We start from the raw sequence: 16,817 nt of genomic DNA on the forward strand, positions 1-16,817 counted from the left end.
ATCAATGCAATCAATGTCTATCAAACCCAAAATAGTTGCACCCATTGACCCGCCAGGTTTTGTCATCGAAATTGTTGAAACCAGAAACTAAGTACTTAAACCAGGGGTTACTATAGGAATGACTTCAATTCCAAAGTACATCAGGCAATACAACAATTATACCACGTAAACCGGAACCTCACGACATTATGAGAGAATCAACTTGAAACGACCAGTGTTTATGCAGTACGGATTTTAACATTAAGAGTCCATTGAATCTTCCCCGCCGGCAAAGGGATGGACTTCGGAAGACGCAAAGGCACCTCATACTCTCCCACAGTTAACAAAGGAGATGGGAGATGCACGTTTTCGGGTAGAATGTGCACACAAAGCTGCCTTGCCACCTAAACCAACATAGAGAATGTATCAGCTAAAAAGGAAAAACAAATCAAAGGAAATATTTTGACTAGAAAAAGATTGGCCATTTTTCTGATATTTACAAGGATAAAGCTAGAAACCATGAAGAACATAACCACACCTCAGCCACAAGATCTTCCGTTGTCACAGGGGATTTCAATTCTATAGCGTCTTCTTTCGTTGCACGTGTACGGAACTTTTCAAGATTGATGGACCTCCTTAGTACCTGTAAAAGTTTACAAAGTTCAGCTGCCCCATACATGTAAAGCAAAACATTTTAGTTCTTGTATGCATCAGAGATTCAATCAGCTTTCTGAAAGTTGGCATCACATTTCTCTCCTGGAAGAGAATTAGCTAGATTAAGAAATCAATCTGACCAACACTCAAATAGCCAACACCTTTCAAATCTGATGGAATTTCAGTTCGTACTTCTAACAACATCCATATATGACATTTAACTTTTAACCCAGCATTCTATTAGTACATCAAAAACTAACCACGTTTATGAACATAAATGGGCTTATATCTGTCTTGTACAACAAATAATGCAAAAGACATACGCTTCAATCAGCAATTAAAATCTTAACAGATAGGCTACGAACCAGACGAGCATTGTCCAGAATTTTTGCTGCCTTCTGATATTCCCTCTGCTTAGCTTCCTCAGACACAGTAACTACTTTAACCTCCTCCTCTTCCTCTTCTTCTTCTTGAAGCAGGCAATTCTGAAATATATTTGTGACAAGCATAACAAAATTTAACAAAATAATAGGCAATAGACGAACATTGATAACGTAATCCATGGAGGACAAAGTAAAGAACCTTCCGCTGCTGTTTGATGAGATAAGCATACTTATCAATGTTTGGGACAGCAAGCAACTTGGGCATCAAGTGGTTGCGAAAATGTCCGGGCGCAACCTTCACTGTCTGGCCGGCTTTGCCAAGCTTTTCTACGCTCTGAATGCGTCAAATAAATTGTTAACCAATCAATCAATCAATTCACTAACTAAACGCCAACCCTAATGATTGAGTTCGAGGAGAAATGCGCACCGTTGTTAGAATGACCTCCAACTTTCTGTACCTAACTCCTTGACAAGCATAGAGCAGAGGATTTATCATGCGATCCGAGTCGGAGCTATGGATGTTGGTGTCTTTAATGATTTGACGGATGACATTTCTGCCATTTCTTAAGTAAGCCATCGACAAAGCTTCTTCTAACCTACGCCAAAACATTTAATCAGAAAAGATATCGATGACAAAATCAAACTAGATAACGATATACGGAACGTGGTTTCGGTTTTCCATTCAGGAATTGTTTTCCTTTCCTCGGTTTCTCAGCAACCAAACACAGATGCGTAATTAATTTCATGGTGATGAAAAGGTACAAACCGATCAGCTTTTTTTGTACTGAAGAAGAAGAAGAAGAAGAAGAAGAAGAAGACGTACCAGCTGTGACAGTCGATTAGCAAGCTATTGCGAGAACGACTGTGGCGAGAAGAGAGAGAGATAGGGGTTTAGGGTTTTCTGTGACGGGGCTGAAAGTCACAGTGGAAGAGTGAAAATTGGAAGGAAGGCCGAAAGGGAATTCAGAATCAGGGGTTTAAAGCAAATATCTAAAACACCCCCTGAAAGCAAAATATACCTTGCTATATTAAATAGGCAAAAAGTCACTTTTGGTCCTGTAGTTTGGCACTTATACCTTGCTATATTGAATAGAAATTGATTTCTTTGAGTAAAATAAATAAATAAATAAATATAATTTCTAATTTCTAATTTCTAATGCCAGTACAAAAATGAAGAGTTAAAATGTCAAACTGTGCTTAGGGAAAAATGTTTTGTTTACCATATTGTATGCAGAAAACAGATACGAACTTGGGTTAGGAGTTGGTATTTGTATCTTACGAATTTTGGTCAAATAACAACAGTATCATTTTTTCTTTTTTATACAAGCAATATTGAGGAGAAATTGAATCTAAAACTTCGGGTGTAAAGATAAATGCTCTTTAATGCATTTGGTGAGTGGTCGCAATCACATAATTACGTTCAGAATAGACTAATTCACAAGGTGTGCTTGGTGTTTAAAGTGCAATGAGATTTTGCGAGTTCACCAGTAGTGGCAATGAGATCGATTTGTCCAAATAAATTGGGTCAAATAACCGCAAAAGGAAACAAGTGGAGACATGATCATTGATCATCGACACAAAATACACAAAACATAATTGTCACTGGATTGTGTTCGCACTTCCCAGATTCGCAGACAACTAAAGCTAAAACTCCTTCAGATATTACATTTACAAATTACAGTGGTAGTGGATGCATTCATATAAACCGATGTGCCTAAACTATGGAGCAAAAACTCCCTTGCCTTACAGGATAATACATCAAGAAATGATCTGAACAACAATATCCCGGCAAGACCAGCTCAAAATTTTAGTACAGATGTTGCTCCTGCTCGTTTAAGGGCCGTCTTCTTGTGCTGATTCAAAGTAAAGGAGGATGAAGAGTCAAATTACAGGGTGGGAGACCAGAAAATTATAAAGTCAGACATGGAAGAAAGCGAAAGAGAGACTTACTGCTTAAAATAAAGCCCTGGAGCAAGCTCTGAGCTCTCTCAGCCTGCTCTGGAGTACCTGAAATTTGAATGATCTTTTGTGTTTCCTCTGGTCTATCCTCTACCAGGGTCACATTGGCTCCTGATAACTGTTCCACTCAAAAAGACAATTAATCAAAGCTAAACTTGGAAAATAAAGAAGGGAAATTACTAAGAGCTCATCAGGCTGACCTCACTGATCTGAGCAAGCTTGTTTCTTGATTTCGTTATGAGCTTTGAAACTGCCTGCTCTGGTATTACAACTTCGAGTGTACTCCTAGTGACTAGTGTCACAGGTATTCTAACAGAAGATATAGAGCAAACATAGATAAGATGGATATTAATATATATATATATATATATATATATATATAGAGAGAGAGAGAGAGAGAGAGAGAGAGAGAGAGAGAGAGTAAAATGAGACTATGATTTATATGAGGCAATAATAGTAAAACGAAGAAGAAATTTGCTACCTATTCAATGCACTCAGAACATCTTCACGCCGTTCACTTTCGTTTGGCTTTACCGATTCACTGGAAATCCCTCCAGTATCCTACAATACGAGAGTGAAAATCTTATAACACAAAAACGAGATGTATGTGAAACAATGTGCCTCCAGTTTAAAATCATATCAAGGTAGCCTGAACATAGTCAGCTAAACTCTCAAGAAAAAGCCACTTCTAAAATGCTTTTCTCCACCTTCTGGCACAACATTTCTTGTTCGCTCAAATAACTCTCACAACTAGTCACTCTGACTCCAGTTCCCCAAATTGCAGATAAATGAAATAATGATAAACACAAGTACAACCATCTAATGGATATTGAAGAGAACAAAATATCTGAGGAGAAAGAAGAAACAGTAAAAATGACAGAAAATGAGCATTTCTTAACCAGCCAAAGATAGAAAGGACAACCTTTGATGCCAGTGCGATTGCCCCAGTTGCCAAATTCTGATAGGTTGTCATAGGAGGATTATTTCCAGTATGAGCTTCACGAAGTGGAATTGTGTTATTGGGAGATATCTCCAAAGCTGATGCAGAAACAGGTGGTGTTGTATCCTTTCGAAACAACTCCCTATATAAGTAACTCCGTATTCTTGATGTCAGCTCAACAAGAGCATCTCGAGCTGCTTTTATTTCCCCTACGATCTGTAGATGACATGTAGGAGCCATTCAGAATTTCCTCAAGTACAACTCATCCTGTCAACCAGGTGGTCCAGGCCTTTGTAACCTTGGGGACAAATGTTTTTGGCCCTTTCTTTTATCTTTTTGTTAAAAACAGTTCATCTGATAAATGACAGTGAAAAACGTAGATGCAATTCAAATACACAGACAAGGGAAAAAAGCATGCATTCACAAAATATTCTAGTCAAAATGCATAATTAGATGAGCAGACCTTTGATCTGTTCCAGTGGATTGTTCACATAGAACGGTCCATGATCATCCTAAATCTAAAGATACAAGCTCCACTTAAAAAGGAGCCATAATGTGATGCTTCAAAATTTAAGAACTCATCGTCATTTTTTAAGTCCGCTAAGAAGGCATTCAACCAAAAATAAAACTGCCAAGCAAGTCTCTCAGATAATGAGAAGAAAGGTGTGCAACAAACATGTGACAAACCTGTACAATCACATCATCCCCTGATACGCACACAGGAAGTTCTTCTCTGGGCAGAATTTGTATATTTGCACCAGTAAGTCGCCTCATATCTGATAACAACCCATCTCTTCCCTCTAAGCATCCAATATCACTAGTTGGGATAAGTAGCCTAGTAGTGATAATGTTGTCTTTGTCTGGAATAAGATCGACAATGCGAGTTTGGATATGCAACAAAGCTTCCTGAGCTGGAAATAGCTCGTCATCGGGACCCTATGTACACGCATAACATGGTCAAAACCATTCGAGAAAAAGAGAGAAGGGGGAAGCATATCATTTTAAAAAGCCAATCATCACAACATTTACGATTCCCCTCATGCATACATGCACATGCCTAGATTATTTTAACAGTGCCATCGGCAATTCGAGTGCATCATCACTTCAAATTTACACTTTATGAGTCGAATACTTATATTAGTATATACCGAGATTAACTACAGAAAATTGTAAAATACCTCCTCTGAAGAGATGATGATTATCTGTTCATCTGCACCAGCCACAGGGTCAGTAGCTTTGACATCCACACCAATTTCATTTTGAAGCAATTCAATAATTCCATCAGAATCTCCGACGACAAGATCAACTTTGTCAATAGGACAAAGTATTCGAAACACAAGGTCTTCGCCATAAAAGGGCTGCACATTATCGATCATGGGAGCAGACCCAGTTTCAATGTTAAAACCAGATGAACGGGAGGCATAGTTGTTGTTTCTGATATTGGAAGGTAATCGTGCTCCAAAAGCAGCCCCATCCATGGGTGACTTTCGTGATGTATTGTTCATATGAGGAATATAATCATCGTCAGGAGGAAAGAACCGTTCTGGTGAGTGTAATCGTCCCTGGAAATGACTGCGGTCCCGATGCTGACTCTCCCTCAAGCGTGATGAAATAGTTGCTACAGCATTCTTAACACAATTCGCTTCACCTACTACCTGCAGCAGAAATGCAAAATCATAAGATTGATAATTCCCTTATTTCAAATCATGTTGATGAGGGGGAAAAGGAAAAGGACAATTTCACATAAATCTTTAGATGGTGTATTGACACCATATGCTTCCCAGTGTACTAGCTTAAAAGATCAGTGTGAACCATTTACTGCATAATACTCCCACGCATTAGTGCCCAACAAAGATGCAACTGAAAGCTGAAATTTTTTTTAGAAAACACTATCACCAATATAGAACAAAAACCTAAACCAATTCGATAAACATCATAGTACTCCAGCATTCGGCCAAATCCACTCCAGCTGACAGTGATATAAGCTGCCAACAACTGTCCTTATTTTTGGTCCGGAGATAAATTTTTAAAATGAGGGTCCTCAGAGTATATATTATATACATTTTGCAGTTATTAGTTAACTTAACAGGAAACCAAAGTTTCTGGCATTCCAATCTAACCAATAATGGAATGGAACTGAAAGCTCAGCAATTTGTGACATGCAACATAGGAATCAGATGCAGTTAAAGCTGTAAGTTCCAAAACCTGAACAATCTCCTCAGACATGGAAACACAGCGAGGCAGATTGTGATCTCTAGGCAAAACCCTAATCTGGGTCTTGGTCTCAACCCTCATTTGCTCAATTATCTTGCCTCCCTTGCCAAGCAAAGACCCCACATGCATTCTCGACACGACCAGCCGCGTAGCCACTCGGGTCCCACCACCACCCCCACCTCCTCCTCCTCCTCCTCCTCTAACACCACCGCCATACTCATCCTCGTCCTCTCCACCACCAAACCCAGCCACATCACTCTCCAGAATCCTCTCATGGATCAAAAACAGGGCTTCTTGTGCCGGAGAGAATGCCGGCATCCGGCCCTCCGGATCCCGCCGGCGCGTGTCGGAAATCTCAATAATCCGCTCCTCGTCGCCGGGGATCAGTTCATGCACGTTGATCCACGCACCGGTGTGTTGCCGAATCGACTTAATGATGCTACCGGACTTGCCGATCACGCCTCCGGCTTTCATGTCGTGGCAAAGAATACGGTATGTCGTTGTTACCGTAATTGATGGGTCCTGTTGAGGCTTAGAGGGTCGCCCACCACCACCACCACCACCACCGCCGCCGCCTCCGCCGCTGCCTCGGTGGCGGTGGTTGTTGGTCGCGTAGTGGTGGTTGTACCGAGGCCTCGTCCTACCGACAGTCTCTGTATCGTAGTCTTGGTCATAGTAGTACCTCTTAGATCTAGACCTCTCCATCTCCAACAGTGTGTCAAAAGCTAGGGTTTTTAACTCTCCAGGTAAAGAAAGAAATAGATCCTTTCGTCAGTGTCCAATATCAAGCATTGTGCTGTTGGAATTTGAGGTCTAGGGCTTCAGATTGTCTTTGTTCCAGAGTTGAAGTAAAGGATTACACTTGGGGAGCTTGGTCATTTTTAGTCCTTGTTCCTCTGTTGTTGTTGGTTTTTGTTTTCCAATTCTTTCCTTCTTTTCTGTGTGTTTCGTGGGAAAGCGTGAGGGAGATGTTCAAATTTGAAAACCCTAGAGAAGATGTGGAGAATCTAGGGAGAGAGGGAGTCCAATTTGCAGAGTCTGAGCTGCCAGATTTACCAGTTCAGCCTGGTTTACTTTACTTTCCCCAACACCCACCCAACTCTGAGGTAATAATAACAATAAATAATTTATTTTTATTATAGTCTCTTTCAGATGGATTTGACTAAACGACGACGATTAACGGACCCTTGATATTAGGATAGCGTACTACGAAAGTTGTGAGGTAATGGAAAATATACGGTATACATACAGTACACGTTGTTTAAGAACTTTTAACATTTTTTGATAAGTGGGAGTCTAAAAATTCAGATTCAAACAAGTATAGATTAAATACACCCAAAGTTTTATAGACTTTTTAAAGAGTTTGTAAAAACCTAAATTAAATATATCCAGATTATTAAAGTCTTTTAAAATTTTATAGAATCCTAATTAAATACATCCCCTGAAGAGAGAAAAGAGGATCGGGACTCATTGCCCTAATTGATTGGCTTATTTAATTTTGTTATATGTAAAATGTGTACTTGCTTTTGCTAAATATTCGAAAAACCTTGCTTGCAACTTTTGCATTTGATTTAAACTCTTCATTAAGTTGTTTGATGTCTCTTTAATGGAAAAGTGAGCTCGAGCCTCATCACATGATTCTTATTTTATCCATATTTAAACAAATCAAATCATATTCCGTGCAAAAAACAACTAAAGGCTTATGCTAAAACACTTTCTTATGCAATGGTGTTTTGGTTTATTGGGTGTTCTTATGATTTTATTTATTTATTTATTTTGATGTAATGTAACCAATGATATGAGGAAGTTTAATAAAATGATTATCTTCAATGATAATATTTCAACAATTTTCACTTTAATTTCGCTTCGAATTTCCATTTGATTTCATAAATGAGACTTGATTAGATTATCTCAAACATAAATGTTCGTTGAACATAGTTTATGACAACACGACCGAACTTAATTATGTTTATTAAAACTATTAATCATTGTTTATATTTAGTAAGATAATCAACATTTTCTCATAGTAGTATGCTCTCAAGCTATATCGTTAAATTTTCAATATGACCTTTTCTTTTATTTATTTAGGGCTCGTTTGGGAGTGCTTTTGGAGCATCAAAAAGCGCTTCTAAATGGGTGAAAGCGGTTCTGTCTTTTAAAAATGGTGTTTGGCAAAAATTGCAAAAGCGCTTTGGGTGAGATCCAAAAGCACTTGGAGTGGTTTTGGAAGAAGCACTTCAAGTGCTTCTTGTTAAAAGCGCTGCAGGACAAAAACAAGGGAAGCACTTGGCTCCCTTTAATGAAACTTTTAAAATGCCAAAAATACCCATATTTAATTTTTTTAAATATCAAAAATACCCTTTCTTTATTTTTTTTTTCTATCTCTTTTTCTCTCCTATTAAAACCAAAACACTACCCTTTAATCTTCCCGTAGTTGTTTCTCTATCACATTAGCAAGTCTCCTCTAAATTTGCTTTCTCCTTTTTCTACACCATTTTCCTTGTAAAAATTCTTCATATCCCTACTGTTATTTTGTAAAGATGGATATTGAAGTAACAACCCCAAATTAACCACATCATCACCAAAATGGAGACTTTCTTCTTACTCACAAAATGGAGACTGTTCAAACGCAATGAAATGCAACTCATCACCATCATCTTCTATAATCTTTTCACCTAGCTTTTTCTGAAACACGATTTCCCTTATGCTATCTTCCTACGATTCTTTAAATTTGTTTAAAGTACTTTTAAAAGCGCTTTTACTGTGTCAGCCAAACACTCAACAAAATATCAAAAGCGCTTTTATGTAGTGTAAAAGCACTTTTAAATGCGACATCCAAACGACAAACTGCTTCTTTGTAGAAGCGCTTATGTTATAAGCGCTACTGGTATAAGCGCTATTGGCATAAGCACTTCGGGAAGAAGCACTCCCAAACGAGCCAATATATTGAGTACATATTTTCACCAGTCCTTTATTCTAGCGAGTATTTTGAAATATAAAAAAACGCAATTCAATAAAAAAAATTATAACGTTGGCACCAAAGTCCTTTATTCTAGCGAGCATTATGTTTCTAAATTATTATTATTTATTTTTTCCAAAATGTTTCTACAATTAAAATGAATATATATATATATATATATATTTTTTTCCAGTCCCATGTGTATATTTTGTTATTTAAAAATGAGGGATATTGGAAATCCTACCTCCTACCAACTCACGCCAGGATATAAAATATTTTTTATTTTTTCGTCTGGATAATAAAAGAATAACTTGAACAAGTTGAATTCGGATTTTAAACCCGAACTAGTAGATCTCGACCCATCGTCGTGCCATCCAAATTGATATGGTTGGTTCTGAATTCTGATCTCTGCAAGGTCGCGTCAAAGGCGATGGCATACATGTAAATTTAAGTTAGTGTGAGGACATTTATACAAGAACTGCTAAAGGACCAAACCTAAGATCAGAGTGGAGGATAACAACACAGCGGCCAACGCACAGCGATGGCTTCTTCCACACTAGGCTTCACTTTCTCACCTGCTTCCCATGTAATATTTCTTTCTCTCTCTATCTCTCTGAAATAATTGGACAAAAATGAAACTAAATGTGTACGAAATTCCAGTTCTTATTTTGTGCTCTGGTTCTTGTTATCTTTTTGGCTGCAGAGGGTGCAACTGAGAGTGGAAAGTTCACTGCTTTCCAATTGCTCCTTTAGGCCGCAGGTTTCAAATTGCAGTTTTTTTCTAGCTTTCTTCTCTATTTGATTTTAATTGTTAATCTTTCTTAATTCTGTTATGTAAACATTTTGCAGGTAATTTCCCGAATGCAAAAGGATGGCAGCGGTCGGCGAGTGTGGCGGCGAAGGAAATTGGTAAGAAGGAAAAAACTCCAATTGACTGCCCCCTAGTATTTCTTGTTAGTAGTGTGAATTATATCCCATGGGGCACTAAAAGAAGCGATGAACAAAAAAGAAAGAAATATTTTTTGGGAACTCAATTTTAGAGTTTTCATGAGAAGGCTATGGTAATATAGTAATTGCAAAACATGATTTATGTTACTCATCTCAGATTGTAGAAACAACCCATTACTCTTTATCTATCAAGAATTTGAGTTTCAGCTGAATTTGAGTTCATGGGGAATTCTAGTGTGAACTAGTGAGGATTGTTTTGTAAGCAAAAGTGACATTTTCAGCTGAATCTCTATCTGGCAAGTGCTAAGATCAGTTGTAGCTACAAGGCATGAAGTCTTTCACTGTTTTCAATCTCTTGCTGTTACCCATCTGAAATGGAAATGTGGGTTGAAAATCTGGAAATGAAAGTTTTGCTTCTTGAATGACTAGAGAGTATATTAAGCTGTGATTCAGAACCTCCCCATGTTGTACTATTGGGCATTGACTCAAATTGGGTGCAAAATTTTCATTTTTCAGACAAAGAAAGATGACATGTTGCGATACAAGTTGGAGAGAGTACCTTTCCTCGAGGAGCAGGTTCGGAAGGTAAAGGACGGAGGACAGCTCTTGGGAATGGATATTGAGAGACTACTCCTATCAGAGGATAACCGGTTTGATTTCGTCAATGAGATAGCGGCTGAGGCTATCGAGTATGTGGAGAACAACCGAGATGAGTATGGGGGCAAGAAGAAAGCCATCCTTCAAGTGATAAGTAACCGGGTGAATGATGCTGGGTTTTTTAGACCAGAGGCATATGAAGAATCTGACCCCTTCAAGCCAGGCCCTTCTTATTTGAAAGAAGAATTTACTTGATTACATACACCACTTACTCATGTTGTAATGTTAATCTTAGACTAGAGGCTGCTATTATCTATGATAGTTTCCGTTTTCAATCTATCAGTGCATTAGTTTTGCTTCTCAGACCCTCTCTTTTTAGTCTACTTCTGCACAGGTGCGCTTGCAAGTTGTTCAATCTGTACCTGTTTATTTTGTTTCGGCTACTCATTTAGTGCAAAGGGCTTGTAGTTTGAATTGTGAAGAGCAGACCCCCCCTCCCCTATTGCTTATAACAAAAAGGAAAACAACAACAACAACAGTAACGTATTATAAATATATTTTCTAAGATCGCCCTTTTTAGGTTAATTTTCACTCACAATTCACATTCACAGTTAGTTGAACTACGGCCATGAATTTAACAGCATCGTCCGGACCCACCATAAAGTGGGTCACATCTGACGTGGCAAAACTGGGGTGGAAGGTCAAATGGAAAAGGGTCCCACGTTCCTACCCAATCTGTTAATGCAGTTAAAGGTGTAGCTTCGCTCTCTCTTATCCTTCACATGATTACCAAATCACCTCCCACCACCACCACCACTCCTAATTCTGAACTCTGAACTCGTCCCAACTCGCTGTTCAACTCTGTAGCAGTAGCACTAGTGGTGGTGGTAAATGGCTTTGTTGAGCCCGCGGTTGCAGAGGTTCCTCTTAACCAAATACCATGGAGACTCATTGAAGACCACAGCCAACAAAAGCAGCCTTGTTAATATAAAAGCAAGAAGCCGAAGCTGCTCGGCCATTGCCATAGACGCGCCTGGTTCTTCGTTGACGGATGTGGCGGGAATTCGATGGGGTTCGACCAGTTTGCAGGGGGCCCGAGAAGAGATGGAAGACGGTGTCGTTGTGCGGTCCGATGGCCTTGATGGGTTTTCATTTGCCGCCGTTTTTGATGGCCATGCCGGGTTCAACTCGGTCAAGTTCCTCAGGTTTGACCACTACTAATTTTATTCATTTATTGTCAAAATTTGACCACAACTAATTGAAATTAGCTTTTTAATTAATTCCAGTAAGCTAAATTAAAATTAAACTCTTTTGTATAACAGGGATGAGCTCTACAAAGAGTGTTGTGCGGCTTTGCAGGGTGGGCTGCTATTGCGTGGAAATGATTTCAAGACCATTAGAGAGGCATTACAGGAGACTTTCAAAAAAGTGGATGCAAAATTGTTAAATTGGTAAGCAAAAAAAGTAAAAAAGAACATGGTTTGATGAGAAGGAAGAAAAAAAATATGATTTTGGTGTTTGCATCAAATATGATTGTAGATTGTATATTATTGCGTTGAAGGTTTAGATGGTGTTTGATTTTGTAAAGGCTTGAAAGGAATGGAGAAGAAGATGAATCTGGCTCAACAGCTACCGTTATGTTCGTTGAAAATGATACGCTGGTCATTTCACATGTTGGTGATTCTTGCGTGGTATGTATTCAATCCTAGTGTCGTCTTTGTGTCTTCAGCATTTGTAGCTCATTTATCAAATGCCATTAAATGAAGAAGACAAAGGAAAATGATGAAACAATAAATTCAAGGGTTGCATGTAATTAGCTGTATTTATCAGCTGACTGGCTGATGCAGGTTCAATCTTGTTCTGGAAAAGCAGAGGTACTGACCCATCCTCATAGACCATATGGAAGCAACAAGGTCTCTCTTCAAGAAATCAAAAGAATCAGAGAAGCAGGTGGATGGGTGTGTTTTTCTTCTTTCTTTATTCATTCATGTTTACTTCTTTGAGCCATATCTTATAGTTCTCAGTTTCTTCTACAGAAAATGAGAGCTAGAACCTGCTTTGTTGACCTTGATATAATTTCTAACCTTAGAAATGTTCCAAGCTTTTGGAAAACATAACTCTAAACTACATCACATTTTTTTTTGGATATTACTGTTAATTCCCCATACTTCTTATGCCAATAACAAACCGGTTGACAACTTACATATGGTGCCTATAGATCGTCAATGGAAGAATCTGTGGAGACATCGCTGTATCTCGTGCTTTTGGTGACATGCGGTTCAAGACAAAGAAAAACGAGTTCAGTCTTTTAACATTTGCTCATCCTTTTGAAAAATTGGGTTTTTTCCTGGAAGCTTTGGTATATAGACAACCAGAATATGCATATACTGACGGTCTTTTGCATTTTGTTATGGAAAGGATGCTGAAGAAAGGAGTTGAAGAAGGGAGATGGACAGAAAAATTTGTTTCTCGGTAGGTAATCTCTAATGTTTCTTGCTTGACTACTAGTTTCACCTATTTGTTTCTTTCCTTCTAATTAGGATGCTTTTGGATTAGTTCAATGCTAGCAAGTATGTAGTGGATGACTTTCATAAAGATACGAATTTTCCGGTAATAGTTGATAAGGTTAAACACAAGGTTTAAACTCTAGTCTACTCGTATATTAACCAAATGCATATAGTTGGACCAAATATCCTGGAATAATTAGATGATTGAATTCATATCAGAGGCTGATATATAAGTGATCACCATTTTAATGTGAACAATTGAGGAAGTATGTGTTCTCTGTACCTGCTAGATTACAATATCACCCAATTCCTATGATAACCTCAAGTTGACCCCTGTCTAGGTTAGAGAATGACAATACAGGTGCAAATTTTTATACGATTCAAAATTTTCAGTTATGCAGTACTGAAATATGCTTTCGCATTATAAAAAGTAGCCTATAGTGTCTGAGATACATCTCATATGAATAAGCTTCTGGTTTCTGCACGGCACGAAACATTCAATATAGTAGTGTAAATTAGATTGTTTCTTTCTCTTTATTTTAGTGTGTCGTTTTACGGATATAGACAACTAAGAACACATTAATTAGAATCCCTTTTATGTTATGCCAGTATACAATTCAGTGGGGACCTTGTGACTGCATCTCCAGACATTTTTCAAGTAACTTTTGGGAAAGATTCTGAATTTGTACTGTTAGCATCTGATGGCTTATGGGACTACATAAACAGGTTTGTTGGACTGGTCTTTGACACTCTTGGTAAAACTCCATGTAATTATCATATTCTCATCAATTTAATCGCTCGCGTAAAACTTGATCACTTTTTCAGCTCAGATGCAGTGGCTTTCGTAAGGAATCAACTTCGACAACATGGAGATGTTCAGGTATGGCTTGTGCATCAATTTGCTTAACTACTTCCTTTATTTTATTTGAATGCATCAACATCAATCTCCTTTAACGTTGTAACACAAATGGTGATCCAGTGATTAACTATACCGTCTTATTTATGTTTCAGCTAGCTTGTGATGCGCTTGCTCAAGCTGCTTTGGTAACAAATTACATTAGTGTTTGTTTTACTCTGCACAGATTAGCTAGATTCTTTACTCGGGTAGATTTCTAATGACCTGAAATTTGCACATATTGAATAGGATCAACGCTCGCAAGATAATATCAGCATTGTAATTGCCGATTTGGGGTAGGCTTCTGCATGCATTATGGTTTTTATTCTTAATGATATGCATTCCTTCACCTTCCTCTTTCTTTTTCTCTGTTTTGGGTTTTTGTGATATGTTTTATTTGATTCATCCACAGCCGGACAGACTGGCAAGGTTTGCCATTTCAACAACAAAATTTCGCATATGAATTGGGGCAAGCTTTTGCTACAATTGGGATTGTGTCGCTTGGAATTTGGATGTCGACTTCTTTGCTTTAGACATGAATCTGACTCTGAGGCATCCTCAGCTCGGCAATTCATTCAGCTGACTTCACGGTAGCCGGATGAATTGGGACCCTGCCGACTCCAGAGAATGTATATAAATGGAAGTATGGAAATCAACGTAGATTTTCGCACATTTTATTTGTATAATCTTGAAGTGTACATGCCTCACTCCACACCTTGATACTTTTGGTTTAGGTGAATTAGAATAATCTTAGTAGTAAACAAAGAATTCACATGCTCAATGATTTAGCTTGATAGTTTGTTATTGAATTTGAAAAAGAATCTATAAATACGTGTACAACATGTGATCTAGCTATGAATTTCTGCAATGGTTAAACCAAAGAGGGAGGATCGCTCTCAGACTCTCTCTCTCTCTCTCTCTCTCACGCTCTCTCTCTCACACACACAACCATCAACTCATGCCGTACGTATGAAGTGCCTTTTTCCCCACAACACAACTACAGGAGTGGCCTTTGAGGTTCTGAAATCACAGTTGAAGAATTTCCAAACAGGAGACGGCAGAGACAAGGTGCATGAGATGAGAATGCATAATATGACTCTTTGAGATTCCGAAATCCCAACTAAAGCAAATTGCAAATGATAATGGAGAAACCTCAATCACTGAAACCCGATACTAACAACTATACATCGTCTATGGGACATGGACATTTGCATGAACGTTTGAGGCATTTAATTTATGTTTCTAACTGTTAATTATGAGATAGAAGATAGTGCTTCATTCTTTTAAAAATTATTTATTCAGTAGCAAAGCAATGGCCAGTACTTATTTCATAGATATATATATATAAGATGATCAGAAGCAATAGCCAAAGGAAGAATATGATTTATATATATACATATATAAAGATGCTTGTATATATTCCTATGGCCACACACACAACAAGAACTAGACAAATACAACAATACATACATATATATATATATATATATATATATATATATATATATATATTAATTTGATGAAGAAACTCATTCGATCGGATGGCTAGCTATATCTTATATATGTCTCCTTACAGACGATCGATCAAAACGTCGGTAAGAGAGGGCGCGGCGGGTGGGAGAGAGAAAATAGTAGTGTCATTAATTAGTTAATTAAGAGTTTTAAGGCCACATTATTAAGGCAGTCATGGGTTCCTTCCATTGCCAGGTTTCCTTCTAGGGTCGTGTTTTTGATTGGCTCCTGTATCATCATAATCCTGCATTGTTGCATCAAGCATCCAAAGCTTCCTCGAATTCATTACGATTCCATCCTTCAGAAACATAAATAATTCGTTAGCAAGGAAGGCATATGATTTGCATCTCTTAATAAATAATTAATGTTAAATTGTATTTAATAATAATAATGCATGCTAGAATATTGTTCCATAATTAATCTTATGATGGAAACTAGAGAACAAGGAGATTAATTAATTGTACCTTGTGAAGTAAGTGAATGGGGTCTATGCCATCCTCCTTGAACCCTTCATTAACAATGCCTACTTAAGTCAGCTTATTAAGATAATTGAAACATTTTATCCACACACACAAAAAAAAAAAACAAAAAAAGATAATTGAAACATAAGGAAACTGAAATGGGATATAATTAACGTTAAGTGTTGTAGGAATCTGCTCACCTGAAGATAAGGGAATGAGGAGAAGTGGGAGGAAAAGTAGTAGAAGAAGAAAGACATTGATTCTAAGAGCCATATGGCTTCTTCTTCTTCTTCTTCTTCTTCTTCTTGTATCAAATATCAATAGTTAAAATGGGGGATGAATATGTTTGGCTCTAGCGGGGGAGGTGGGGAAGTCGCCTTTTATGCTTATTCTCAGAGTGAGTGGTAGCATATTATGCACTACTATGAGAGAGAGAGAGAGAGAGAGAGAACTGTTGTTATTGTGTGCTGGTGCACTCACTCCACCCAATAGCAACCCAACAGCATGATGATGAAATGCTTTTTACCCTTTAGCAGCACACAAGACAAGTCAACTGCACTATTTCATTTCATGTTGCGTCCAAAATGGAACTTGATTTTCAGTAGCTAATCTGTTGCAATTTCACCTTGCTTAAAGCGTTCTCTTGAATCGAAGGTTTTGATACAAGACCTTGCTGATGCAACCGGAGAAGGAAAATTCCGAGCATCAGAAACAAAGGTAAGTTGACTCCCAGTTGGAGAATAGAAAACGTTTCATCCAATAAATGCTAACTAATAGTCGAATATATTTTAAAGAGTACAGCCGCGCAA

The 16,817-nt window shown here is 38.0% G+C and overlaps 5 protein-coding genes across 8 annotated transcripts; 2 read left to right on the plus strand and 3 right to left on the minus strand.

Annotated features, from left to right (window-relative positions):
• Nucleotides 1-88: 88 nt before the first annotated feature.
• On the minus strand, nt 89-2,004 carry LOC110749674 (Ribosomal protein L9/RNase H1). 3 transcript variants are annotated; one of them, XM_021949828.2, is made up of 6 exons: nt 1,840-2,004; nt 1,444-1,607; nt 1,216-1,350; nt 999-1,118; nt 518-622; nt 89-383 (listed from the first exon to the last, which is right to left on the minus strand). In XM_021949828.2, the coding sequence occupies exons 2-6, from the start codon at nt 1,591-1,593 to the stop codon at nt 219-221; spliced, it is 675 nt and encodes a 224-aa protein (XP_021805520.1). In that variant the 5' UTR covers nt 1,594-1,607; nt 1,840-2,004; the 3' UTR covers nt 89-218. The 3 variants fall into 3 exon arrangements, with proteins under 3 accessions (XP_021805520.1, XP_021805519.1, XP_088104076.1); XM_021949827.2 differs by having other exon boundaries at nt 1,444-1,612; nt 1,840-2,003; XM_088247950.1 differs by lacking the exon at nt 1,840-2,004 and having other exon boundaries at nt 1,444-1,641.
• Nucleotides 2,005-2,554: 550 nt separating this feature from the next.
• RCF3 (RNA-binding KH domain-containing protein) lies at nt 2,555-7,231 on the minus strand. The gene is made up of 8 exons (XM_088249256.1): nt 6,121-7,231; nt 5,094-5,570; nt 4,603-4,851; nt 3,898-4,131; nt 3,457-3,536; nt 3,176-3,284; nt 2,967-3,093; nt 2,555-2,869 (listed from the first exon to the last, which is right to left on the minus strand). The coding sequence occupies exons 1-8, from the start codon at nt 6,832-6,834 to the stop codon at nt 2,850-2,852; spliced, it is 2,010 nt and encodes a 669-aa protein (XP_088105382.1). The 5' UTR covers nt 6,835-7,231; the 3' UTR covers nt 2,555-2,849.
• Nucleotides 7,232-9,431: 2,200 nt separating this feature from the next.
• Nucleotides 9,432-10,970, plus strand: PTAC7 (plastid transcriptionally active7). Its single transcript, XM_021949765.2, has 4 exons — nt 9,432-9,674; nt 9,792-9,848; nt 9,938-9,997; nt 10,553-10,970. The coding sequence occupies exons 1-4, from the start codon at nt 9,630-9,632 to the stop codon at nt 10,886-10,888; spliced, it is 498 nt and encodes a 165-aa protein (XP_021805457.1). The 5' UTR covers nt 9,432-9,629; the 3' UTR covers nt 10,889-10,970.
• Nucleotides 10,971-11,395: 425 nt separating this feature from the next.
• On the plus strand, nt 11,396-14,816 carry TAP38 (thylakoid-associated phosphatase 38). Its single transcript, XM_021949764.2, has 11 exons — nt 11,396-11,838; nt 11,956-12,084; nt 12,222-12,324; nt 12,481-12,591; nt 12,852-12,931; nt 13,052-13,105; nt 13,750-13,866; nt 13,966-14,020; nt 14,152-14,184; nt 14,285-14,331; nt 14,448-14,816. The coding sequence occupies exons 1-11, from the start codon at nt 11,525-11,527 to the stop codon at nt 14,566-14,568; spliced, it is 1,164 nt and encodes a 387-aa protein (XP_021805456.1). The 5' UTR covers nt 11,396-11,524; the 3' UTR covers nt 14,569-14,816.
• Nucleotides 14,817-15,398: 582 nt separating this feature from the next.
• On the minus strand, nt 15,399-16,392 carry LOC110749655 (uncharacterized). Of its 2 annotated transcripts, none has more exons than XM_021949805.2 (3): nt 16,209-16,392; nt 16,012-16,070; nt 15,399-15,845 (listed from the first exon to the last, which is right to left on the minus strand). In XM_021949805.2, the coding sequence occupies exons 1-3, from the start codon at nt 16,279-16,281 to the stop codon at nt 15,720-15,722; spliced, it is 258 nt and encodes an 85-aa protein (XP_021805497.1). In that variant the 5' UTR covers nt 16,282-16,392; the 3' UTR covers nt 15,399-15,719. The 2 variants fall into 2 exon arrangements, with proteins under 2 accessions (XP_021805497.1, XP_021805498.1); XM_021949806.2 differs by having other exon boundaries at nt 16,012-16,055; nt 16,209-16,383.
• Between the last annotated feature and the right edge of the window lie 425 nt (nt 16,393-16,817).

Source organism: Prunus avium, chromosome 2 (genome assembly GCF_965620075.1).
Source record: "Prunus avium chromosome 2, drPruAviu1.hap1.1, whole genome shotgun sequence".
Lineage (NCBI taxonomy): Eukaryota > Viridiplantae > Streptophyta > Magnoliopsida > Rosales > Rosaceae > Prunus > Prunus avium.